This window comes from Euprymna scolopes, chromosome 42 (assembly GCF_053919585.1).
Source record: "Euprymna scolopes isolate OS-2025 chromosome 42, ASM5391958v1, whole genome shotgun sequence".
NCBI classification, from domain to species: Eukaryota; Metazoa; Mollusca; class Cephalopoda; order Sepiida; family Sepiolidae; genus Euprymna; species Euprymna scolopes.
Genome location: NC_136523.1, coordinates 67,406,994 through 67,426,993, shown reverse-complemented (window position 1 = coordinate 67,426,993; position 20,000 = coordinate 67,406,994). Strand labels below are relative to the sequence as shown.

At 34.8% G+C, this 20,000-nt stretch overlaps 1 protein-coding gene across 3 annotated transcripts in view; it reads right to left on the bottom strand.

Annotated features, from left to right (window-relative positions):
* Window positions 1–20,000, bottom strand: part of LOC145267175 (uncharacterized) — a 496,153-nt gene that overhangs the window by 39,976 nt on the left and 436,177 nt on the right. For all 3 annotated transcript variants that reach the window (XM_080123233.1, XM_080123232.1, XM_080123234.1), the window contains one exon: window positions 1–3,339. This exon is cut by the window's left edge and continues 214 nt beyond it. In XM_080123233.1, the coding sequence (XP_079979359.1) occupies window positions 1–3,339 (3,339 nt within the window). The remainder of the gene's footprint in view (window positions 3,340–20,000) is intronic.

The window sequence follows — 20,000 nt, the reverse complement described above, 5'->3', positions numbered from 1 at the left end:
AATTGCAGAATTAGCTACTGCGCTTCCACTACCATCCGAAGGTGACATATCATCAGGTGATGCAGCAATTGCATCAAAAGCCTCTCGGTTGTCTTCAGGGCCATCTGCACCAGCCATACGGTCACGGTCACAGCCATACGAATGTCGATGTTGCCTAGCAGCAGCTATGCGACTCTTGTTATCAGTCCACCCAGACTGACCATAAGGGTCGGAAAGTGACCTCTGACGTTTGCGCAGACAAGACTTCAGAGGTCGTTTATCTGGGCGATACGTTTCTGCTAAGGTTAACCCTGTATTGCGCATACGGACACGCTGGACAGCAGCTTCTAACTGGCTTTTGTCGTCGAACATGTGATTGTTATTGTAATTTTCATCTTGAACCTTTTCGAATTCTTCTTTCTTTTCCATATTCTCTTCCATGCTCTTTTCAGGAGAGGTTGGTGTCTTCTCTTCGGCGACGCTGTACAACGTCTCCGTTTGCACTGAAGTGCCACTTGAGGTTGAGGAGCTGCCAGCGCTCCACTTCTTCCAGGGTTTCTGGCGCGCATGGGCAGGGTGGCTCTCGTACTGGTACCGCTCATACCGCCGTTCAAGAACACGTCCTTTGCGTTGCGGGTCTTCTTCATGTTGGCGTATGAGACGTGGAAGAGTCTCAAAGCCTGCACTATTGTAAAGATATCTTGTGTCCAAAAATGCCGCACAACATGGTAAATGCGAGATACTTCCAAAACTTCCATATCGATAATCAAGGTAGCCAGGATCAATTCCAGAAGAAGTTGAACTGGTGCTTAATCCACTACTACTGGAGTGCCAGTCGGCCCCCCGAGAGCCTCCAATTGGTCGGAACATCACTGGCCGGCGGCTACAGAAAGGTCCTGACATATGCATAGCTTCTGGTCTTTGTAGTTTTTTGAGTTCTTGTAGAGATTCTTTTTCTTCATTACTTGATGTTCTATGAAGTCGAGAGTTGATAAAACCTGGTTTTTCCATCGAGTGTCTCTGTAGACCTTGAAAATTTGGAACTGGAACTGTCAGGAAACTCAAATCTGGCAAAGATCGGTGCGAGTAAAAAACTTCACGTGCAAACTTACCAGGCATTCGGAAATTCTCTCCTGTTTTTTTCTCATTGTTTTCCATCATGTGACATTGACACTTGGGTAAATAATTTGCATCGGGAACACGTAACTTACAATTCCTCCTCAAGCCTGATGCCATGGAGCACTCATCATCAAAAGACGTTTGAACTCCACAGTCTCTTGTGAGAGGTGGAAACTGAGCTGAGAAATTCTTTGTCCCTAACCATACATTAATTGACTGCGGAGAGACCACTGTAGCCTGGGAACGTTTATAAGTTGCTGGTGGTTGGTATTTTAGCTCAAATGAATTATTGTATACATCTCTCTGCCGAGCATTTTCTTGGATATTAACAGCAGTAACAGTGTGATAGTGTGAGTTTGATGTGTCCCACACTGTTTTTTCAAAGCAGATTGGAGAATAACCATCTTCATGGCTTTTAGTCGAGTTATAACCTTTTTCATCACTGTTCACTGACCAATGTCCACTTCCAGGTCGACTTGATAAACTGCTGTTTGGTGACCAACCAGGAATGTGAATATCTGGAGAAAGGGCTTTGCCCATGGCTTTCATCCGTTGGTACATTTCAACAAGAGTGGCTGAGTAGCGCTTGTTCTCGCCTTTTTCTTCTTCACTACTCTCCAGCTCTTTCTTACGATCGGCAGCAACCTTCTGCCATGTACGCAAACATAAATCTGGCATACTTGAACTTTTACCATTGAAGTCAGCTGGTTTGGGAAGTTGTTTTCCTTTGCGATACATATTCTTTATTTGTTTCCAGGAGACCATTGTCTTTGGACGTTCTGACAAATTGACCTTATTTTTCAGGGAGCTAAAAGTCTGGAAACTGCAACTATTACGAGGTAAACTGTGAGATATGATGCGTCCCTGACCATTGCATTCAGACATGCCAGATGAGGTGGATTCTTGATCAATCTCCTGAGCTTGTTCTGGCAGTGATGAGAGGCGACTCACCAAGCGTGACTTAGGTCCATGTTCTGTCCGCATAACTCGCATAGCAGTGGAATAATTAGATGGTGCATCCCCATGTCGGCAGAAGTGGAAGCTGTTAGAGCACACTTCTTCAGCTGAAGAGCCACAGCTTGGGTTGGTCCCACCATCATCGGATTCAGGTCCACGGGATTCAGGCCCCTGGGATATTGCCACTGAAACTTCAACATCTGAGCTACTATTTTTACTCTGCGATCCAACAAAAGATAAGTAATAATTTTCTTTGCGAAGGTGGCAATCCATCGCCAATTGTCCATCATCTGAATGAAGAGCATCCACTGATGTCTTGCTACCCTGAAGTTCAGCATTCTTTACAGCCCTATCAAGGCTGTCATTGAGTAGGTGACAAGGTGGTGCCTCACTTGTTGGTGTTGGAGTAAACAATGGATCACTACTCAACTCTAACATTTCACTTGAGCACAGCATGTCTCTTTCACTAGTAGAGATCTCCATAGAGTTTTGGTTATCAGAAAACTCCAATTCGCACTGGTCTTCAAACGGTGCAGGGTTCGCATCGGACGAGGACTTCAACGACTCAAAGCTCAGATAACTACCATTTAACATTTGTGGAAGAATGAACATCTCATCATGTCCGATGTCGCCAATATCCATTGGTGGATTGCTTAAGTTGGGCTCAAACTGGACAGAGAAATCTTCATCATAGAAATACTCCAAAGCATCCTCTGGCGATTCATTACTTGTACTACCAGAACTAGTCTTCATGGGCTTCTGCGACGCCGTGATAAACGAGTTGCTGCCTTCTGAAGCCTCCTTTGTCTTAAGGTTGACTTCATTTGAAGAATAGCCACTATCTGGCTGACAATCTGTAGGGGGTGAAAGCTTAGTTGGTGACAATTGCTTCCATGTGACCAGCTGGTTCTTATTGACTTCACTATCCTCACTCCAAATAACACCACTAGTGGGGTTCTCATCACCTGAAGAACCTCCACTACTACTGCAGTTTTGGGAGAGGTTTCTCAGCTTGGTTGGTGACAGGTCTTTCCAAGTGAGCTTGCTGGCAGGCTTACCTGTGGAATCAGGGCACACACCACCACTGATGGTTCTCACGTCAACCATGGAGTTGTTCATCTCAGAGTCTAAAAAATTAGAACTTGAGGTAATGGTTTGTTTGTTGTCATGGTGATCTATAACATCAGGCATAGTGTTGGTCTGATTTTGATACATCCCATGAAGCTGCAAGCCAAACCCCATATTGGTCCTTTCTTTAGGTGGAGATAAAATCCTCCATGGGTTCTGAAAATTAAAAAAAACAAAACATTAATATGAAAAAAGAATTATTCAAGAATTTTACACAAAACATTGAATCATATTTCTCTCTCTTTCTCACACAGTGGCCTGGCAAGGCCACAGGGGAAACTGAAACAGCAAAACTGAAGCTGGCCTGCAGGACACTACATATACAAATGTAGGCAAATTTAGGCATATTTTATTGGTTTGAAAATATAGGTTCTTTTTTTTTTATCAGTTGTCATATTAATCTTCCAAATACCTTATTAAAAAAAAAAAATTTTTTTAAAGGAAATTGGCAATAAACTTTTTCTTTTGTAAGCAGTTGTTTTTTTTATAAAAAAAGATGAATGCTTTTTATGAAAACCATGAATTGTTAGGTGAAAGTACAGAAAAAAATTTTTCAAGAAAATTTACAAATTATTTTTGTCAACAGATGTTAAAAAATCATCACGCAAAAAATAATTTAAAAATTACATTTTTTATACAAAAAACGAACAAAAAAAATGTTGATTTAGTGTTTCAACATTTGGACAGCACTCTGCTTAATTCAGTGATTGCCAGTCAAGTTAGAGTCATACTTGATGGAAAATCCCAAGGATCTGGGTCAAATTTTGCCAAAGTACCATTTTTTTAATTTCATCTTTTTTCAATTTTTTGAGTGATTATTAGCGATTGCAAACTAACACATTAAACCAAAATGCAAAATATTTTATATTTAAAGATTTTTAAAGGGTGCTCAGTTTCTAATACAAAGTTCTAGTAAATCGATCCCCCTTATTGGAAACACAAAACCAAATTATTGCTCGTATGGTTGGGAGAGGTTCTTTTCATTTTTTTTTTTTTTTTCAGTATTTTCAGCAGATTGGCACTCATCTACCAGATTCTGCAAAATTTTTTTTTTAATGCCAAAAATTCAATATTTAAAAATTTTTAGGGGTCGCTCGTTTCTAATACAAGGTAAGTAAAAGTTTGTGGTGGTTTCATGAAACTTATTATAACTTAGTGTCTTAATGTTATTTTTTTTAAGTAAAAATAATATTAATAAGTAAAATTGTCCTCAAACAATAACGAGCAATTAAACAGACTCTTCAATAAATCAGTTTTGTGTATTCATCGAATGGTTCCAAAATATAGGGGATAGATTTACCAGAAGACTATATTTGAAACAGAGCACTCCCTAAAAGACATTAAATATCGATTTTTTTTTTTTTTTTGCATTTTCTTTCAGTAGATTTTAAAAAATTGAAAGAAACAAAAAAAATATAACGGGTGTGTACATTATACAGGTAACCTTTTTTTACTGATTAAATTTAACGATTTTACTCATTTTTATAAACATATTTATTTTAAAAAAAATGAATTATATATGATACATTTATAAAACTAAATAAACATAATAAAAAAACGCTTTACTGATATTCTGCAGTCATTTGTTATTTGTGATAATGTATCTGTATACATTCATCCTACAGCCTAAACCAATGTTGTAAAAGTTTAATGTTTTATCGATGTCACGTGACTGGTGAATCAACGGCGGTGATAATTCCCCATATAAAAAAAATGGCAACATAGTTACAAAGAAAACCACCTAATTTATTAAATAAAAATAAAGTATAACATTATAATTAAAAGGAGAGATATAAAAACATGTATGAGTACGATGAAAATACCAAAATGTCCAAGCAATCAGTCCAGTAGTTATTTAGATTATTGGTACGTAACAAACATACATTTCCATTTATAGAAAAGATAGTTGCCATCTATATATATAAAAGGCAAAATGTGTGTACACATTTTTTGTATGTCCTTTTTTCGCCGAGATCTCCAGGGTGTTACTATGTCTTAGAACTGTTTATATACTCTCTACGATTTATATACTCTCTACGATTTGTGAAGGGATGTCGTGTCTAGATTTATTCTGATTGACTTTTATAAAAATCACACTATTTTGCGGTGTCACCTGTTTATTCGGCTTTTTAGTATAAATAAAGTGAAACTAAATTGAAACAATGTCTGTTCCTCGGCTTTTGCGCCGGGGACGTCCATAAAGCAAATCAGCTTTGATCAATGCAGTGAAAACCGTCATATCAGACAATTGCTATTCATTTTGGACACTCCCATTTTTTATTGGGAACTAGCTTTTCCCCCAATCCAACATGTTGGGGAAACAAAACCAAAACAACTGCCTCGTAGTAAATGTTAAGTGTGGGACTTCAGTCATGGTGTGATCTTTGACCTCATTAAATTCATGCACCTATCACATAACTTTGTAATCGTTTAACTTCGTCATCGTTTAATTTCACCCATTCTCAGTTTTATGCCCGCAGTAAGTTATCAGCCTAGTGACCTCAAGGGTCCGGGTTTGAGCCTACCTACCTAACAGAACTTTTTTCTTTCTTTTACACCTCCAAGCACCCTGGCAATGCCGGGTACCTCCAATAGTCTAATATATAAAAGCGAAAATGTGTGTTTGTATGTCCACTAAAAACTTTCGATAGAGGCAATGGATTTTCGCCATATCAGTATCATTTTGAAGCGCGAACATTCTGACGACAAATATTGAAAAATTGGCTAAAAACATTCATTTCTTCATCCTCAACGGCTCACTTTTTTACAGGGAGAGGTGGAAAAAAAGTCATTCCTTCATGACAAGATAGCGTCAACACGCGCAAAAGATGTTGTCCCTTACATTTGTTTAAATATTATAAAAACCGACCTGCATTAGCTCACGTGTTCATAGCACAATGGTTCATAGCACAAGTGACAGCGTCGTTATCTTAAGATTGCAGGTTTGATCTGAGGTATCAGATAAATTTTTTTTCTTCGATTTTTAAACTTTATATTGAAACAGGGTTATTTATGCTGTTTTTTTTCGCTGTTTATTTTTTTGTTTTTGTTTTTCCGATTTTTTTTTTAAGTTGAAACAGGTATTACTTTGCTTATTCTTTAACCCCCTCTCCACACCTTCAAACACCCGGGCAACGCCAGGTACCCCCACTAGTCTATATATATATAAAAGGCAAAATGTGTCTTAGTGTGTGTGTACATTTTTTGTGTATGTCCGGCAAAGGCTTTTTTCAGGGGGATGCTCGGGGCGGTTATTGCTTCTTAGAACCTTTTATATGCTACCTAGATTATAATATCTATGATTTACGAAACGAGGTCGGGGGTATCTTTAATTTGAAAGACTTTTACACGCTATTTTTGCGATTTTTTAAAAATCTTTACATATTTGTTTGGCTTTTCCATATAAAAAAGCGAAACTGAAAGCGAAGATGTGTTCTCGGCCTTTTGTGCTGGGACGTCCAGACAGCAATAAGGTTTGATCAATGCGGGAGCAGACAATTGCTATTCATTTGGACACTCCCCTTTTAATGGGGAGCTGGTTTTCCCCAACATCTTGGGGGGAAACTGGCTTCTTGCAGCCAAAGTTAAGTTTTCCCTATGGCGTGATGTTTGAACTCATTAAATTTACGCATTTGTCATTTACCTTTTTAATCATAAAATTAAAACGCTTTTCAGTTCTGGTACTGTCGTGGCCGAGCGGTAAGGAGTCGTTTTTTTCCTCCCTTTCTTTTCCACCTTTGTGTTAAGGCTTCGGGTTCGAGCCTACCTCCCTACCAAAACTTTTTTTTCTTTTACACCTACAAACACCCGGGCAACACCAGCACCCCCGCTAGTCTATAATATAAATCTCACCTGTCTGTTTAAATGTATGTATGTCTCACAAAAACTTTCAACAGAGGCAACAGATTTTCACGAGAACAATATCGTTTTGAAACTCGACCCTTAGGATGACAAATATCAAAAAATTGGCTAAAAACATTAATTCCTTCACCCTCACCTAGGCACTTTTCTACAAGGAGATGTCGCTTTTTTTGCTGAAATTTTCGAAAGACATCCCCTCTTTCAATTGACTAGCCTTAATTTAAATTTTTGTCACTTCAGGTTTGGTGATGGATGCAACAGCAAAGAAGTCATGTTTGTTTTTCACGTTCTTTTCCTCCTTCACAGTACGGGTTCAAGCCTGCCTGTCTACTACCACTTTTTTTTTTTTTTGCTCAACAAACACTTCCAAACACTCGGGCAATACCGGGCATCCAGGTTACTTAAACTCTACATGGCAAAATGCATAAATTATTCACTCTTATTCACTACATTAGTACGATTTAATATTAGGTAGTTGGAGGATAGCATATTCATCCAATCCTAAATTGGATTTTATTCAATACCTGCTAGACTTTAGAAACCAAGTACAAGAGATCAGACGTTAAAATACTTTAAAGAAATAAACAGATTACACAACTGATGTTATGAACTTAGGAAAGATCATTCTGACCAAATTTTAGCTTTTTTGTCCAACGGTTCTAAAACCGTCCCATCAGCTTCAAATATACTCATTCAAGTTTATTAAGTAGATTTATTAATTATCAACATCAAGAATCTTATACTGATGGAAAAACCTTACATAAACATTAACCTATATTTGAGATTAGTTATCAAGGTTAAACATATGTTTAAAATGGTAAACTAAAAGAATGACGGTGCATCAAAAGAATCATCAAATAAAGTTTGCACAAAACGGTGTCCAATCAAGTTTAGTTTCTGATATTAAAGACTTTCTATTTTGGGTTACTTACTATTGTGGTTTGTCAAGTTTTGTATTAATTTTTATTAATTTAGTTATTAAATCAATATAATTATAAAACTCAAATGACCTTGTAACGGGTGTTGTAACCCAACATTCGGTTTACGACTTCCGGTTGCGCGCATGCGTACATAAACAAATAATCAACGCAACAATAAACATATTGTTTTACTGTGTACGTTTTCAGCATCCCAATTGATTTTTTTCGTGTTTAAATTATCCAAATAAACAATTGTTAATACTTTTTGCATTTTTTTTACATTGTTCATTTCTGTATTACGTTTAAGTTATTTTAACGCAATTTTCTTATAAATAAATCTACTTTAATCTGTTGACAACCATAAGGGTATTTTACAACAGCGATTTACCCACCGCCTTCAAGTTTTAAAAAAATTTATTCTCCATTTTTTAATACACCTTTTTTAAAAAAACATTCATACATTTTCTTCTAGACTACCAACATAAATAAATAACCCCAAAAATGTTTTTTTTAATTTGCATTACAAATAAATAATCAATGCGGCAATAAAATGTATTGTTTTATTGTGTATGTTTTCAGCGTCCCAATTGTTTTTGTTTTTTTTTTGCGTTTAAATTAAAAGATATACCAAAATTTGAATTTAACTTTATGGTATCTGTTCAGTGCACATTTACCTATAAGTATGGCAAACCACTTATAATTCAATGGCTGTAAGTTTTTTTTTTTTTTCAAAAATAAACAATTATAAACAGAACAACTCATAGAAATCTATCTATATTCTTTTTTCATTTTAATATACTTTCATAGAAATGGTTCTGGTCTGTCACAAAAAACTATTTTCGTTACATCACAAGTGTCACGCTCATACATTAATTCCATAGCTAATATAACATACTGACCCAACGGGTCACGGGTAGTCTAGTTTAATGTTAAAGTACCGTGAAAGTACAGCCCTCTTCTCTGGTTAGGAATAGCTCTCGAAATATTTTACAGTTTACTGATCATGCTGAAGTAACATTATTAAGAAAGTTATTTTTTACACAAAGAAATAAAGGTTTTTTTAAAAAAATTATTCTGTACTTTCACCTAACGATTTAAATAAATGAATAACAATTTAATGAATAAATTTGGGAAATTGAAACTCATGCTGGAAGTTACATTATGGATTAAAGTTTAATATCAGGAACTGCTGCATACTTTGAGTTGGGAATTATTCTGATTTGTTAGAATAACTAAATAACTTACAAATTCTACCAAAAAAAGAAAAGTTTATGGAAGAAAGAAAATCCTAAATTCGGCCTCTTCCTTTTCTGTAGTTGAGTGCAACACCCAGTGTTGGAATTTGCAAAAAGCAAGGATTCCTGAATAATGAATGTTAAAATGCCACATCATCTAAAATAAAAAAAATAATTTTTACAAAAATCTTCTCATCTCCATAGGAGGATCTGTCTGTTGTTTGGTTACACTTGGAAATAACATGTTTATCGTTGTGTGCACATCTTTTTATTTCTCTTTTTACTTCACCCAAAACAAAGCATATTACCACTGAAAAACAAGGAGTTACTATAGGAGAAGGAAGATTTATAAGGTGAAAACAACCTGGGTAGAGAACTGACAACATTTGTTCACATTACATATAAATTTCTGCTTGTTGGTATGGTCGCATCAAAATATTTCAAAATAGCTGACACACTTCACTTTAAAATAAAACTTTCTTTCATTCATCTTAATCTGAAATTTCTATGGTCTGTAATGCTTAAGTTTGAAATAGCATTTTTATGGGTTTCTAAATAAAAATTATTTCAGTATGATTTGTAAACTGTAGAAGTACTACAAGTAATTTTGTTAAAAAAGAAAAAACGTAAAAACGACTCCACATTTATTTGTAAATGTTGATGCATAAACATATTTTATTTTTTGCTAAAATAATTTTGTATTTACATGCAGCATGGTTTTATTTGTAAAAACATTCTAAAAATACAGGGTGTTTCAAAAGTCTTGGGAACATAAAGATTTTTAATAACTCAAAAACTATTAGGAGTTAAAAAATGAAATTGGTACCGTTGGAAAGGTTAAAGTTTCAAGTTTTGTGGGGAATCTTCAAACTTGCTCAATATGAGCACCATTCGTCACACGGCAGACATCTAGTCGATAGTCCATTTCCTGCCAAACGCGTTCCAGCATCTTGACGTCAATGGTTCCCACAACTGCCGTTATTCGAGCCTTTAGTTCGTCAATATTTCTTGGAAGGGGCAGCACATAGACTTGTTGCTTGACAAAGCCCCAAAGGAAAAAGTCACACTCAGTACCCCATATGCGAGTGCTTTGCTTGTTAACTTTGCCATTCAGATAGAAGGTCGCCTCATCGCTAAAAACAAACCGGTCATCAAAGCCGTTATCTTCCAACTTCTCTTGCATTGCAATGCAAAAGTCACGGCGAAGTGGCTTATCAGTGTCCTTCAACTTTTGGACCAACTTGAGCTTGTAAGGTAGCATTTGCAGTCGTTTCCTTAAGACACGCCAGACAGTTGCTGGAGCAAGCTGAAGTTCCCTGCTGGCTCTTCTCACTGATTTACGGGGGCTCTGCTGAAAGGCTTCCGGACTTGCTCAACTGCATCTTCTGAAGTTGAAGGGCGACCTGTTCGCTTACTTGGGCACAAACACCCATCTTTCACAAATTTAGCATGCCATCTGACAATGGGTTTCCTTTCAGGGACTTCTTTTTTAAATTTCCTGCGAAATGCACGCTGAACACATGTCCACGATTCAGTCTTTGCAAATTGGAGGACGCAAAACGCCTTGTCTTGTTTAGAGAACGCCATTACTGCACATGGAAAGATAAGACGAAAATCATTAGTATGACCAAAAACTTGATTAAGCAAGCTTTAAAATGACACCAGTTTCATTTTTCTACCTGGAATAGTTCATGAGATATACGCATTTGTAATGTTCCCAAGACTTTTGAAACACCCTGTATGAAGATGTGACACTACAGTAGTATTTGAATTAAAAGGTATTTCTGCATTTTTAACTTTATTTTTAATCAAATCCTATATATTTGAAATCCAAAATTTTTTGCTTATATTCTTTCAGATATATTTTTTTACATTCATTATGTTGACTTCCCCAAATTTATGTTAATGTCTGTAAAAAAAAAAAACTGTTAGATTTAATTTTTTTATATTTTCAATATTTTAAATTAAATTTAACGAGTTTCTTTTATCCTTTTGTCATCATTTTTTTCTTTCTTTTTGTTGTAAGAATTAACTGAATAGATTTTTTAGCAACAATGACATTTTTTCTTACTTTTTATATAACTTATAATTGTTTTATAAATTTTTCAAATGTACAAATGATTAGGAATTTGTTTTTTCTCTTGAGAAAAAAATGTCTTTGAAAATGTATAGATTAAATTTACATAAATTACTTTTTATTGCAATATTTGATTATAATAAATTTGTACACTATGTGACTTTACTTTTGTTTTATTATTTCATTCTTTTCTGTCTCTCCATCTCTCATCTATATATATATATATATACATACTAGCAGGCCGCCCAGTATTGCCTGGTCGTTAAATATGCTTAAATATGATATTTGATTAATGCAGATTCCGTATTTTGGACCCAATATATAGTAATGATTTAAAAAGTTAAAAAAAAAAAAATGACTTGTGCGCCACCACCGAGAATTGAAACCAACACGTTTAGCTTATGTTTTTCTTTTCCCTTTGATCTTAATGTCTGAGCTATGAAGACATGTTTGCTGCAAAAGATGAACCAATAATTATTACGTTACGCATATATATTCGTAATGCCGTCGTTCGATCTTCACCATGCCAATTCTATTTTTTTAAAATTTAATTTTCACTTTTGCACAGATTTTCCCCGGCTAAAACCCAAATATAAAACTCAATTCGCATGAGTTCGAATATCCTATATATTATGTTTCATGTCTGTAGTCCAAAAACTGACACAGGAGTTTGTTAGGCAAAATTTTTTAAACAAATATATATACACATACATAAATATATATAGAAAGAAGTTTGTGTTTACTATAACCTTTTTACGCAAATAATATGCAAGTATAAATCATGTAGAACATCTGCATTAATATAATTACATGTAATAGTTAACTAAAGATTATCATCTCATAAGAAAACCGAAAAACTAATAAGGAATTAATTAAAGTGAATGTTTAAAAGAATATGCAAATTAGCTTGATCTTTTGCAGATGAATAGAATTTCACAACCCATAGTTTTTTCTTTTTAAATAAATAGAAATTAATAGTATTTTCTTTTTAAATAAACAGAAATTAATATGAATATCAATACACAAAAATCCACCAAGTTTAGAGGAGTATATATATATGATAGCGTGTGTGTTCTTTTGTGTGTTACACTTACATCCGGGTCCTTTAATTATTATGTTCTTCTATTTCTTGTCATAAATAGTTTTACCAAGAATTCTTCATAAGTTTTCGTTTCGGTTTCGATTATAGCCGATTTCACTTAAATCATCTATTTTTTTTACAAATAATTTTATCAAGAATTCTTCATAAGTTTTGGTTTTGATTAAGGCTTCTTTCAGTCTTGACAGACTATGAATATCCACTGTAATGGTGCATGCATGTGAAATTCTTGTGGCAAAAGTTGCGCAATCTCCAACCACACCTCTCCTCCAGCAACATTATTGAATACCAGTGGCAAGTGGAAGTCCAAGACAACTGGAAACAAATGCCGAGATAAGCGCAAAGCACCTACAGCACCTAGAATTTCCAAATGGTCACTCATCTGGTACTAGCCAGGCTCAACATTGCTTAACTTCAGTGATGTGACAAGAACCGATATGTCAACGTGATTATGCCGTCGGTTTCAATTATGGCTGAAGGAACTCAAGATATATATATATATATATATATATATATATACTTTTTTCATAAGATTTTATTTCAGTTTCGATTCAAGCTAATGCACCCAAATCATATGGATATATTTTTTTATTTTTGAAATCGCAACTTTATAACATATAAAAATCGATAGAACATTAAGTATAATAATATATACGAAATCTGCAAGAATTAAAATAATATCATATTTAAACATACTTTATGAACGGGCTTTACCGGGCGTTCGTGCTAGCTTAGATAAATACTTTTGCAGTTTTAACAAAAAAGCTACAATAATATCAGAGCATCTTCATTTACACTGAACATCTACAGAATACCAACATCAATATACTACATATGAATGAGTCCCCTGTGGAATTTCCACAGGTCCCACTAGTATATATAACTGTGTGTGTATGTATTTAGCTTTCTGTATTCGGACAGAAGAGACAAATAGACAACCACCTCTTTGTAAGGGAAAGCACATATTGACTTATATGCTGAAAATGCTGCAGGTATAAATTCAGCTCTAAACTAAAGTAGAGGTATTAGATCTACCAGAGTTATTTTGATATACACACTTCGGAATAGTTTTTATTTTATAGTTTTATAGTTTTGTTTTATCAGTGGTTATGTAAACGTTAGATTGTAGGTTTACAAAATATTACTGGCAGTAATATTCTATAAGTTATCCCATCTAAACAAGAATTGCTCGATATGCAAGATAGAGCAAATAAATTAAATTGTAATTCAATGAATTTCAAAAAACTCTCATTGAAATGAAATGAAGTGGTTGAGTTTCATATCAAAGAATTTTTATTATTCTAAGCAAGACAAAGAATGTTTTAGAAAATTAATCTCCTTAACCTATAGGGTTTCGATGTCTACCATCTCATCAGAGGAGAGAAAATATTAGCAAATAGTTATAAAGGTATGCACCTTATTTGCTAAAGTCAGTGAGACATGGAAAGTCAAAGTGAAAATAATACATTTATCAGAAGTCCTGTAGCAGGAGGATTTGTAGAAAAAGGATATGAATGTTTTTGTTGATCCAACTTGCTTGGTAAAATCCATATTATACATTCTTTACATCCGTTTGGTAATAATTTCCAAGCTCTATACTGGGTAATCTGCATAGCTGTGTATATATCTGAATAGGGCAAGTGCTTGTTTAAATTTGTTTTGGGTCCAGCCGATAATAATTCAAAGTCTGGTGGAAACCTTTTCATTAGAAGTTTATATTATTTTTAGTGGGGTGAAGTGTTAGGGAGAGTAGGTAGCGGTAAGTGGTAGGAGGTGGGGTGAGACATATGTGCATATTCATCCTAATATACACATGAACACACATATGATTTCTTCATTGCTTATGACCTCACTCAGATTGTTCACGAACCCACCCGTGTGCCAGACAATGACGGCCAGTATGTGAGTCTACTAGACCTTTTTCTCATAACTTGCCCTGAACTTTGTTCAGTTTCTGTTCTGTCTCCTCTTGGATCTTCCGACCACTCTGTTGTATCAATTAAGATAAAAATGAAATGTAATAAGTCCCCAGACGTACCTCTCCATCGTACAGTATATCGATACACTAAGGCTGACTGGGATAGCTTCTGTACATTTATATCAGATCTACCTCTGCATTCCAGGTTTAAAAAGGATGTGTCCTCTATAGTATCAGACCTGACGGAATGGTTAATTGCAGGTATAGACCATTTCATACCCTCGAAAAAGTTTCAGCAAAAATCTAACAGCCAGCCATGGTTCTCTCCAGAATGTGCTGCTGCCATTGCGCACAGAAACCACTTTTTCCACTGCTTCCAACGTAATAGATGTATGGAAACCAAAGCCGCTTTCAGGACTGCCAGCAACCATTGTAAGAAAGTAATAAAGAATGCTAGAGAGTTGTATGCTCAATCCGTCAAGTCCAAAGTAGCTGAGCAGCGGCTTGGTTCCCACCAGTTTTGGCAAATAGCAAACAATCCTGAACAGAAGCGTGTGCTCTATCCCAACTATCATAAATGGACATGAGGTAATCTCGTCAGCATCAGACAAAGCCAAACTCTTTGCCAAGAACTTTGCAGCTAATTCTACCCTTTGCGACCAAGGCCACCAACCTCCAATATTTCCTTCTGTATCAGAAAACACGCTATGTGATATACATATATCTGTACGTGATGTTGCGAAGCTAATCAAAAACCTTGATTCCAGTAAAGCAACCGGCCCTGACGGTATTCCAATTATCGTACTCAAAAAACTTCAACCAGAACTAGCACCCATACTTACAAAACTGTTTAAACATTGTCTTAAGGAGAATAGCTTCCCATCACCCTGGAAAATCTCATCAGTATGCCCTGTATTTAAGAATTCAGGTGATTGTTCATCCCCCTCTCAGTACAGGCCAATAAGTCTCCTGTGCGTCATGAGTAAGTTGCTGGAATCTGTTAAATACAGAAGTAATCAACCATCTCAACAAAAATAACCTTCTTAGTGACACTCAATATGGTTTCCGTTCTGCTAGATCTACAGCAGATGTGCTTACAGTTATATCTCATAGTATTAGCAAATCTCTCGACGTAGGCAACCTTTCTAGGGCAATTGCTCTTGACATATCAAAGGCCTTTGATAGGGTATGGCATAAAGGTTTACTTCACAAGATCTCTAGCTATGGTATAGCTGGAAATGTCTTCTCAATTATTAAATCATTTCTTTCTGATAGGTTCATAAGAGTAGTAGTTGAGGGGCAAAATTAGAAGCTCACAGTATTAATGTTGGTGTCCCTCGGGGGTCCATCCTGAGCCCAACTCTTTTCCTGATCTACATTAATGATCTTCCAAATCACATCCTTACATCATTTGTAGACATTTATGCTGATGACACTACCATTTATGGTCGCACATCTAAGACAGTAAACGTTCTCTCTGATCCTCTCTCCTCTGATCTTGAGCACGTGGTACAATGGGGAAAGGAGTGGCTGGTTACTTTTAATGCATCTAAAACCAAGCTTCTCTTTACATCATCAACATTCTGATCCACATCTGGCATCAATTCAAATGAATGGCTATCGTTTCAGGAGTTGACAATTACTCCTGATCTTAAATGGAACACGTACATCAAATCTGTTGCCAGGGCCGCTGGAAAAATGGTGAGATCTTTCTATCAATCCAGTAGATATTTCACTGCTGATGCAATTCTCTATCTATATAAGAGCCAGGTACATCCAAGGGGGGAATACTGTTGCCACGTCTGGGCAGGAGCTGCTAGAAAGGACTTGTCCTGCCTTGATAGAGTTCAAAATAGACTTTGTAGCCTCATAGGATATGTCCTTTTCTCTTCCCTACAACCTCTATCTCACAGAAGAGATGTTGCGAGCTTGTCTCTGATGTATCGTTATTTTCATGGAAAGTGTTCGACTGAGCTTCAGTCTATGGTCCCCCCCTCGCCAAACTTTCACAAGAAACACTCGTGTAGCTGAAAACACTATCAATAATTCCCCCCACTCTTTATCTGTGCCTAAACCTAAACGTAGATTCCATGAACAAAGCTTCTTTCTTAGAACTGCACGCCTGTGGAATTGTCTTCCGTTTTCCTGCTTTCCGGCTAAGTACAATATGATTGTCTTCAAGTCTGACGTAAATAAGTTCTTGATGAGCCGTTACATATAAGTTAACAAATTTACTGAATTTTCATTACTAATGATTACTATATTTTCCAATTTCTACTGTACACTCTTTAACCCTTATCCTTGAGTGGCCTCTTGGCCTTGATAATGTTGTGATGCCTGTGTAAAAAAAAAAAAAAAAAAAAAAAAAAAAAAAAAATGTTAGTAGCAATGGAGAAAATAACTGCTATTATAACTTGCAGAATATTATCAGTATCCAATATTGAAAATAACCGCTTGCTGACATTGCTTTTCCACTTTCAAGACTGGTTGTTTGATTAGAACAATCATGAAAAGGGAAGGAGATTTTCAAAAAGAGTGATTATAAAGTTAGCTATGTGTATATGCTTATGTATATATTTCTATGTATAGGATTCATTCCTAAACTAATTAATTGGTCAGTATCAATTTGGGAACACAGCTACTAGAATTAAAGGTAGGCAAAATCTATTTAATTTTAGTTTTATGCAAAAAATTGTAAAAATTTTAATACCACAGATTTTTATGCAATTTTAACAGTAAATATTAAGACATGATTTGCCAAATTTCAGGTTTTGGAGGGTCTTTTAAAATTTGCCCAAAATTCGAAGCAACTTTTTCAATTAAGAACTGTTTTCTTGAATTTGTCCTCGGTCGTGCAAGATTTTCTTAAAAAAAGAATAAACTGTTTCATTGAAATTTTCTACCTAGTCATGCAAGATTTCCAACGAAAAAGAATTCCTTTCCAAAAAATATTTATTGTCTGCCATTGAGAACTTTTGAACAAAAAATAAACCCTAACACACACAAGACAATTTTCTCTTGAAAAAAAAAAAAGTTTCAACTTTACAAATAACATATGGACAAGTATGCATTGTTCCAGATCCGTATTAAGTAGTGATTGAGGCTGAAAGCGGCTACATTGAATAGATGTCAGCTCTACTACATAAAGTTACCTGAATTGATATTTTTAATAAAAGTTTTAAAAGAAAGCTGTAGTGTTGTTTTCTTTGGGGCGACACTTATCATTCCAACCTGTATTAACACAATGAAATTGATTTTAGGATTGAGTGAACACAAAATTATCACGTTTATGGATATATTTATTCATTTACTATACTTATTTGGCCATTTATTATTATTTGTAATCTCATTTGAACTTTTAATAAAACCAAAAAAGATATATATATATATATATATATATATATATATATATATACATTAGACTTGGTTGTAATATACTGAATTTTACTGGGTTCATATAATTCAGTAAATTTTCATATACCAATGAATTTTAAGCCAAAGGAGATGACTTAAAATGTAAGCTACAAAATTATCATATTTCATAATTGAGCATGAATATACTGCATTAACAAAACCAAGACTTCACAAAAGGAATTGGTAGCAACAAAAAGTGTATTTCATTGTAAGTTACAATTGTTTCAAGACCGGTTGGACAATTTCAAGCATTATGGCGTTTGAAAATCTTTTTTAATCTTAAAGCTGATTATATACCCATGGATTTAACCTACATCTGCCATCCATCCATAATTTACTGGAGTTACTCATCGCCCCAAAAACCAAAATTACAATTTGTGTATTGTGTTCTTGGATACCTAAATGAAATAATATATATCCTCATAATAATTATTCTGACAACAAAACCGGCCAATAAAAAGTTGTTTACTCTTTCATTTTGGATAAAAACATTGAGAACAAGAGTAAATCAACTAGGAGGGATTTTACGAGCTTTAGTTGTCAAAGAACAATATCAATTAATTTCCAATCCACTAATTGCTAATTTGATTTTTTAATAATTGCTAGTTTATTGTTAAGTTGTTTTATTGATCTGGAAACGGTACCACTTATTTCACCATCAATACTACAACTAAATACTAAAAAATGCTCGCGGTTATGGAACAATGTTTCTAATCTCTGTTGAGCTTTATACTTTATATTTCTTATCCAGTTTAGAATAATAGAAACTATATTTGCTTACTAGATTTGGATCCTTCGTTTAGACTACATCATTCCAAGCTATTTAACTCTACATTAAAATTTGGCCTTGTATCCAAAGATCTTTATTGTTTATTGTTATAAAAAGTTTTAATTCAGTTACATTTAAGTTAATATGTGTGTGTGTGTATATATATATATATGTGTGTGTCTGTGTGTGTATATATATATATAAGATAAGAATTAGCAATTAACTAATTTGATATACAGGGTACTGAGATTTGGGAAAATCTATGTGATCGGTTTTCGGCCAGAAATTTGGCTGTGAAGGGGTCAAAGTTCAACGATTTGAGAACTCCGACAATTTGGGGTCTAAACACTTGAAATTTTAGATATAGGTTCCTTGGATATGGATCTAACAATAACTTGATTTGAGCCCAAAGCAATACATTTTAAGGGGTCATAATAAGGGTCAAAGTTAAAAAAAAATCGACCTCTGCGGTCTCTTCCAAATTACTCAGACAATTTCTGGTCTAAGTATTTGAAATTTTACATAAAGGGTATTCAGAGATAGGGCAAGCTTTTTCATCAGTTTGGGTTGAAAATTTTTAGTTACCAATATATAAACGTATGTATGTATGTCTGTTTGCATGTCTGCCTTAAACTTTCAATAAAGGCAATGGATTTTACCAAGATCAGTATCGTTTTAAAGTTCGACCTTTCATACGACAAATATCGAAAAATTGGCTACAAACATTAATATCTTCCCCTTCAACTAGGCACTTTTCTACAGGGGGGGGGCGACTTTTTTCGCCAATATTTTTGAAAGTTATCCTCTCCTTTAGATTGTCTAGCCTTTATTTAAAAAAAAATGTCGCTTCCGGTTTGGCGGTGGTCGTAACAGCATAAACGTTAGGTTTTACCCCGTTCTTTTCCTCCTTCGTGGTATGGGTTAGAGTCTGCCTTCCTACTACAACTTTTTTTTTTTTTTTTTGCTCAACATACACAACTAAACACCCGGGCAACGCTGGGCTGAAATGCTAGTATATATATATATATATATATATGTGTGTGTGTGTGTATATGTGTGTGTGTGCATAGGTACTCTTGCATAATTTGACTGGAATTCTCGTGAATTCTCATCAAGCATGGATCGGGCGAAACCGGCAATTATCGGTGTCAGCCGAGCGTTGTTCAAAAATGTTGAAACGCTAACTCGACTTTTTATTTTATTTATTTACTTTTGTGACTTTTTATTTTCTGATTAGTTACTTATTATTTATTTATTATCTTTTTTAATTGAAGTTTTGGGAGTTTGATTAGCCAATCAAAAAGCGCTATCTAAATTGAAGCAGACAACATTTGAATTGGACGAAAGCGACTAAACCAACAAAAAAAAGAAAAAACAAAAAAAAAGAAAAGAAAAGCTGACAAATAAATATATTTTCAAACTCGACAAACAGAAAAATGACAGTCCAAAAAATAAAGGTAAATGTTTACTTTAACTACAACAGAACACCAACCAATAAAATTTTTTTTTTTTATAGGTTTTCGG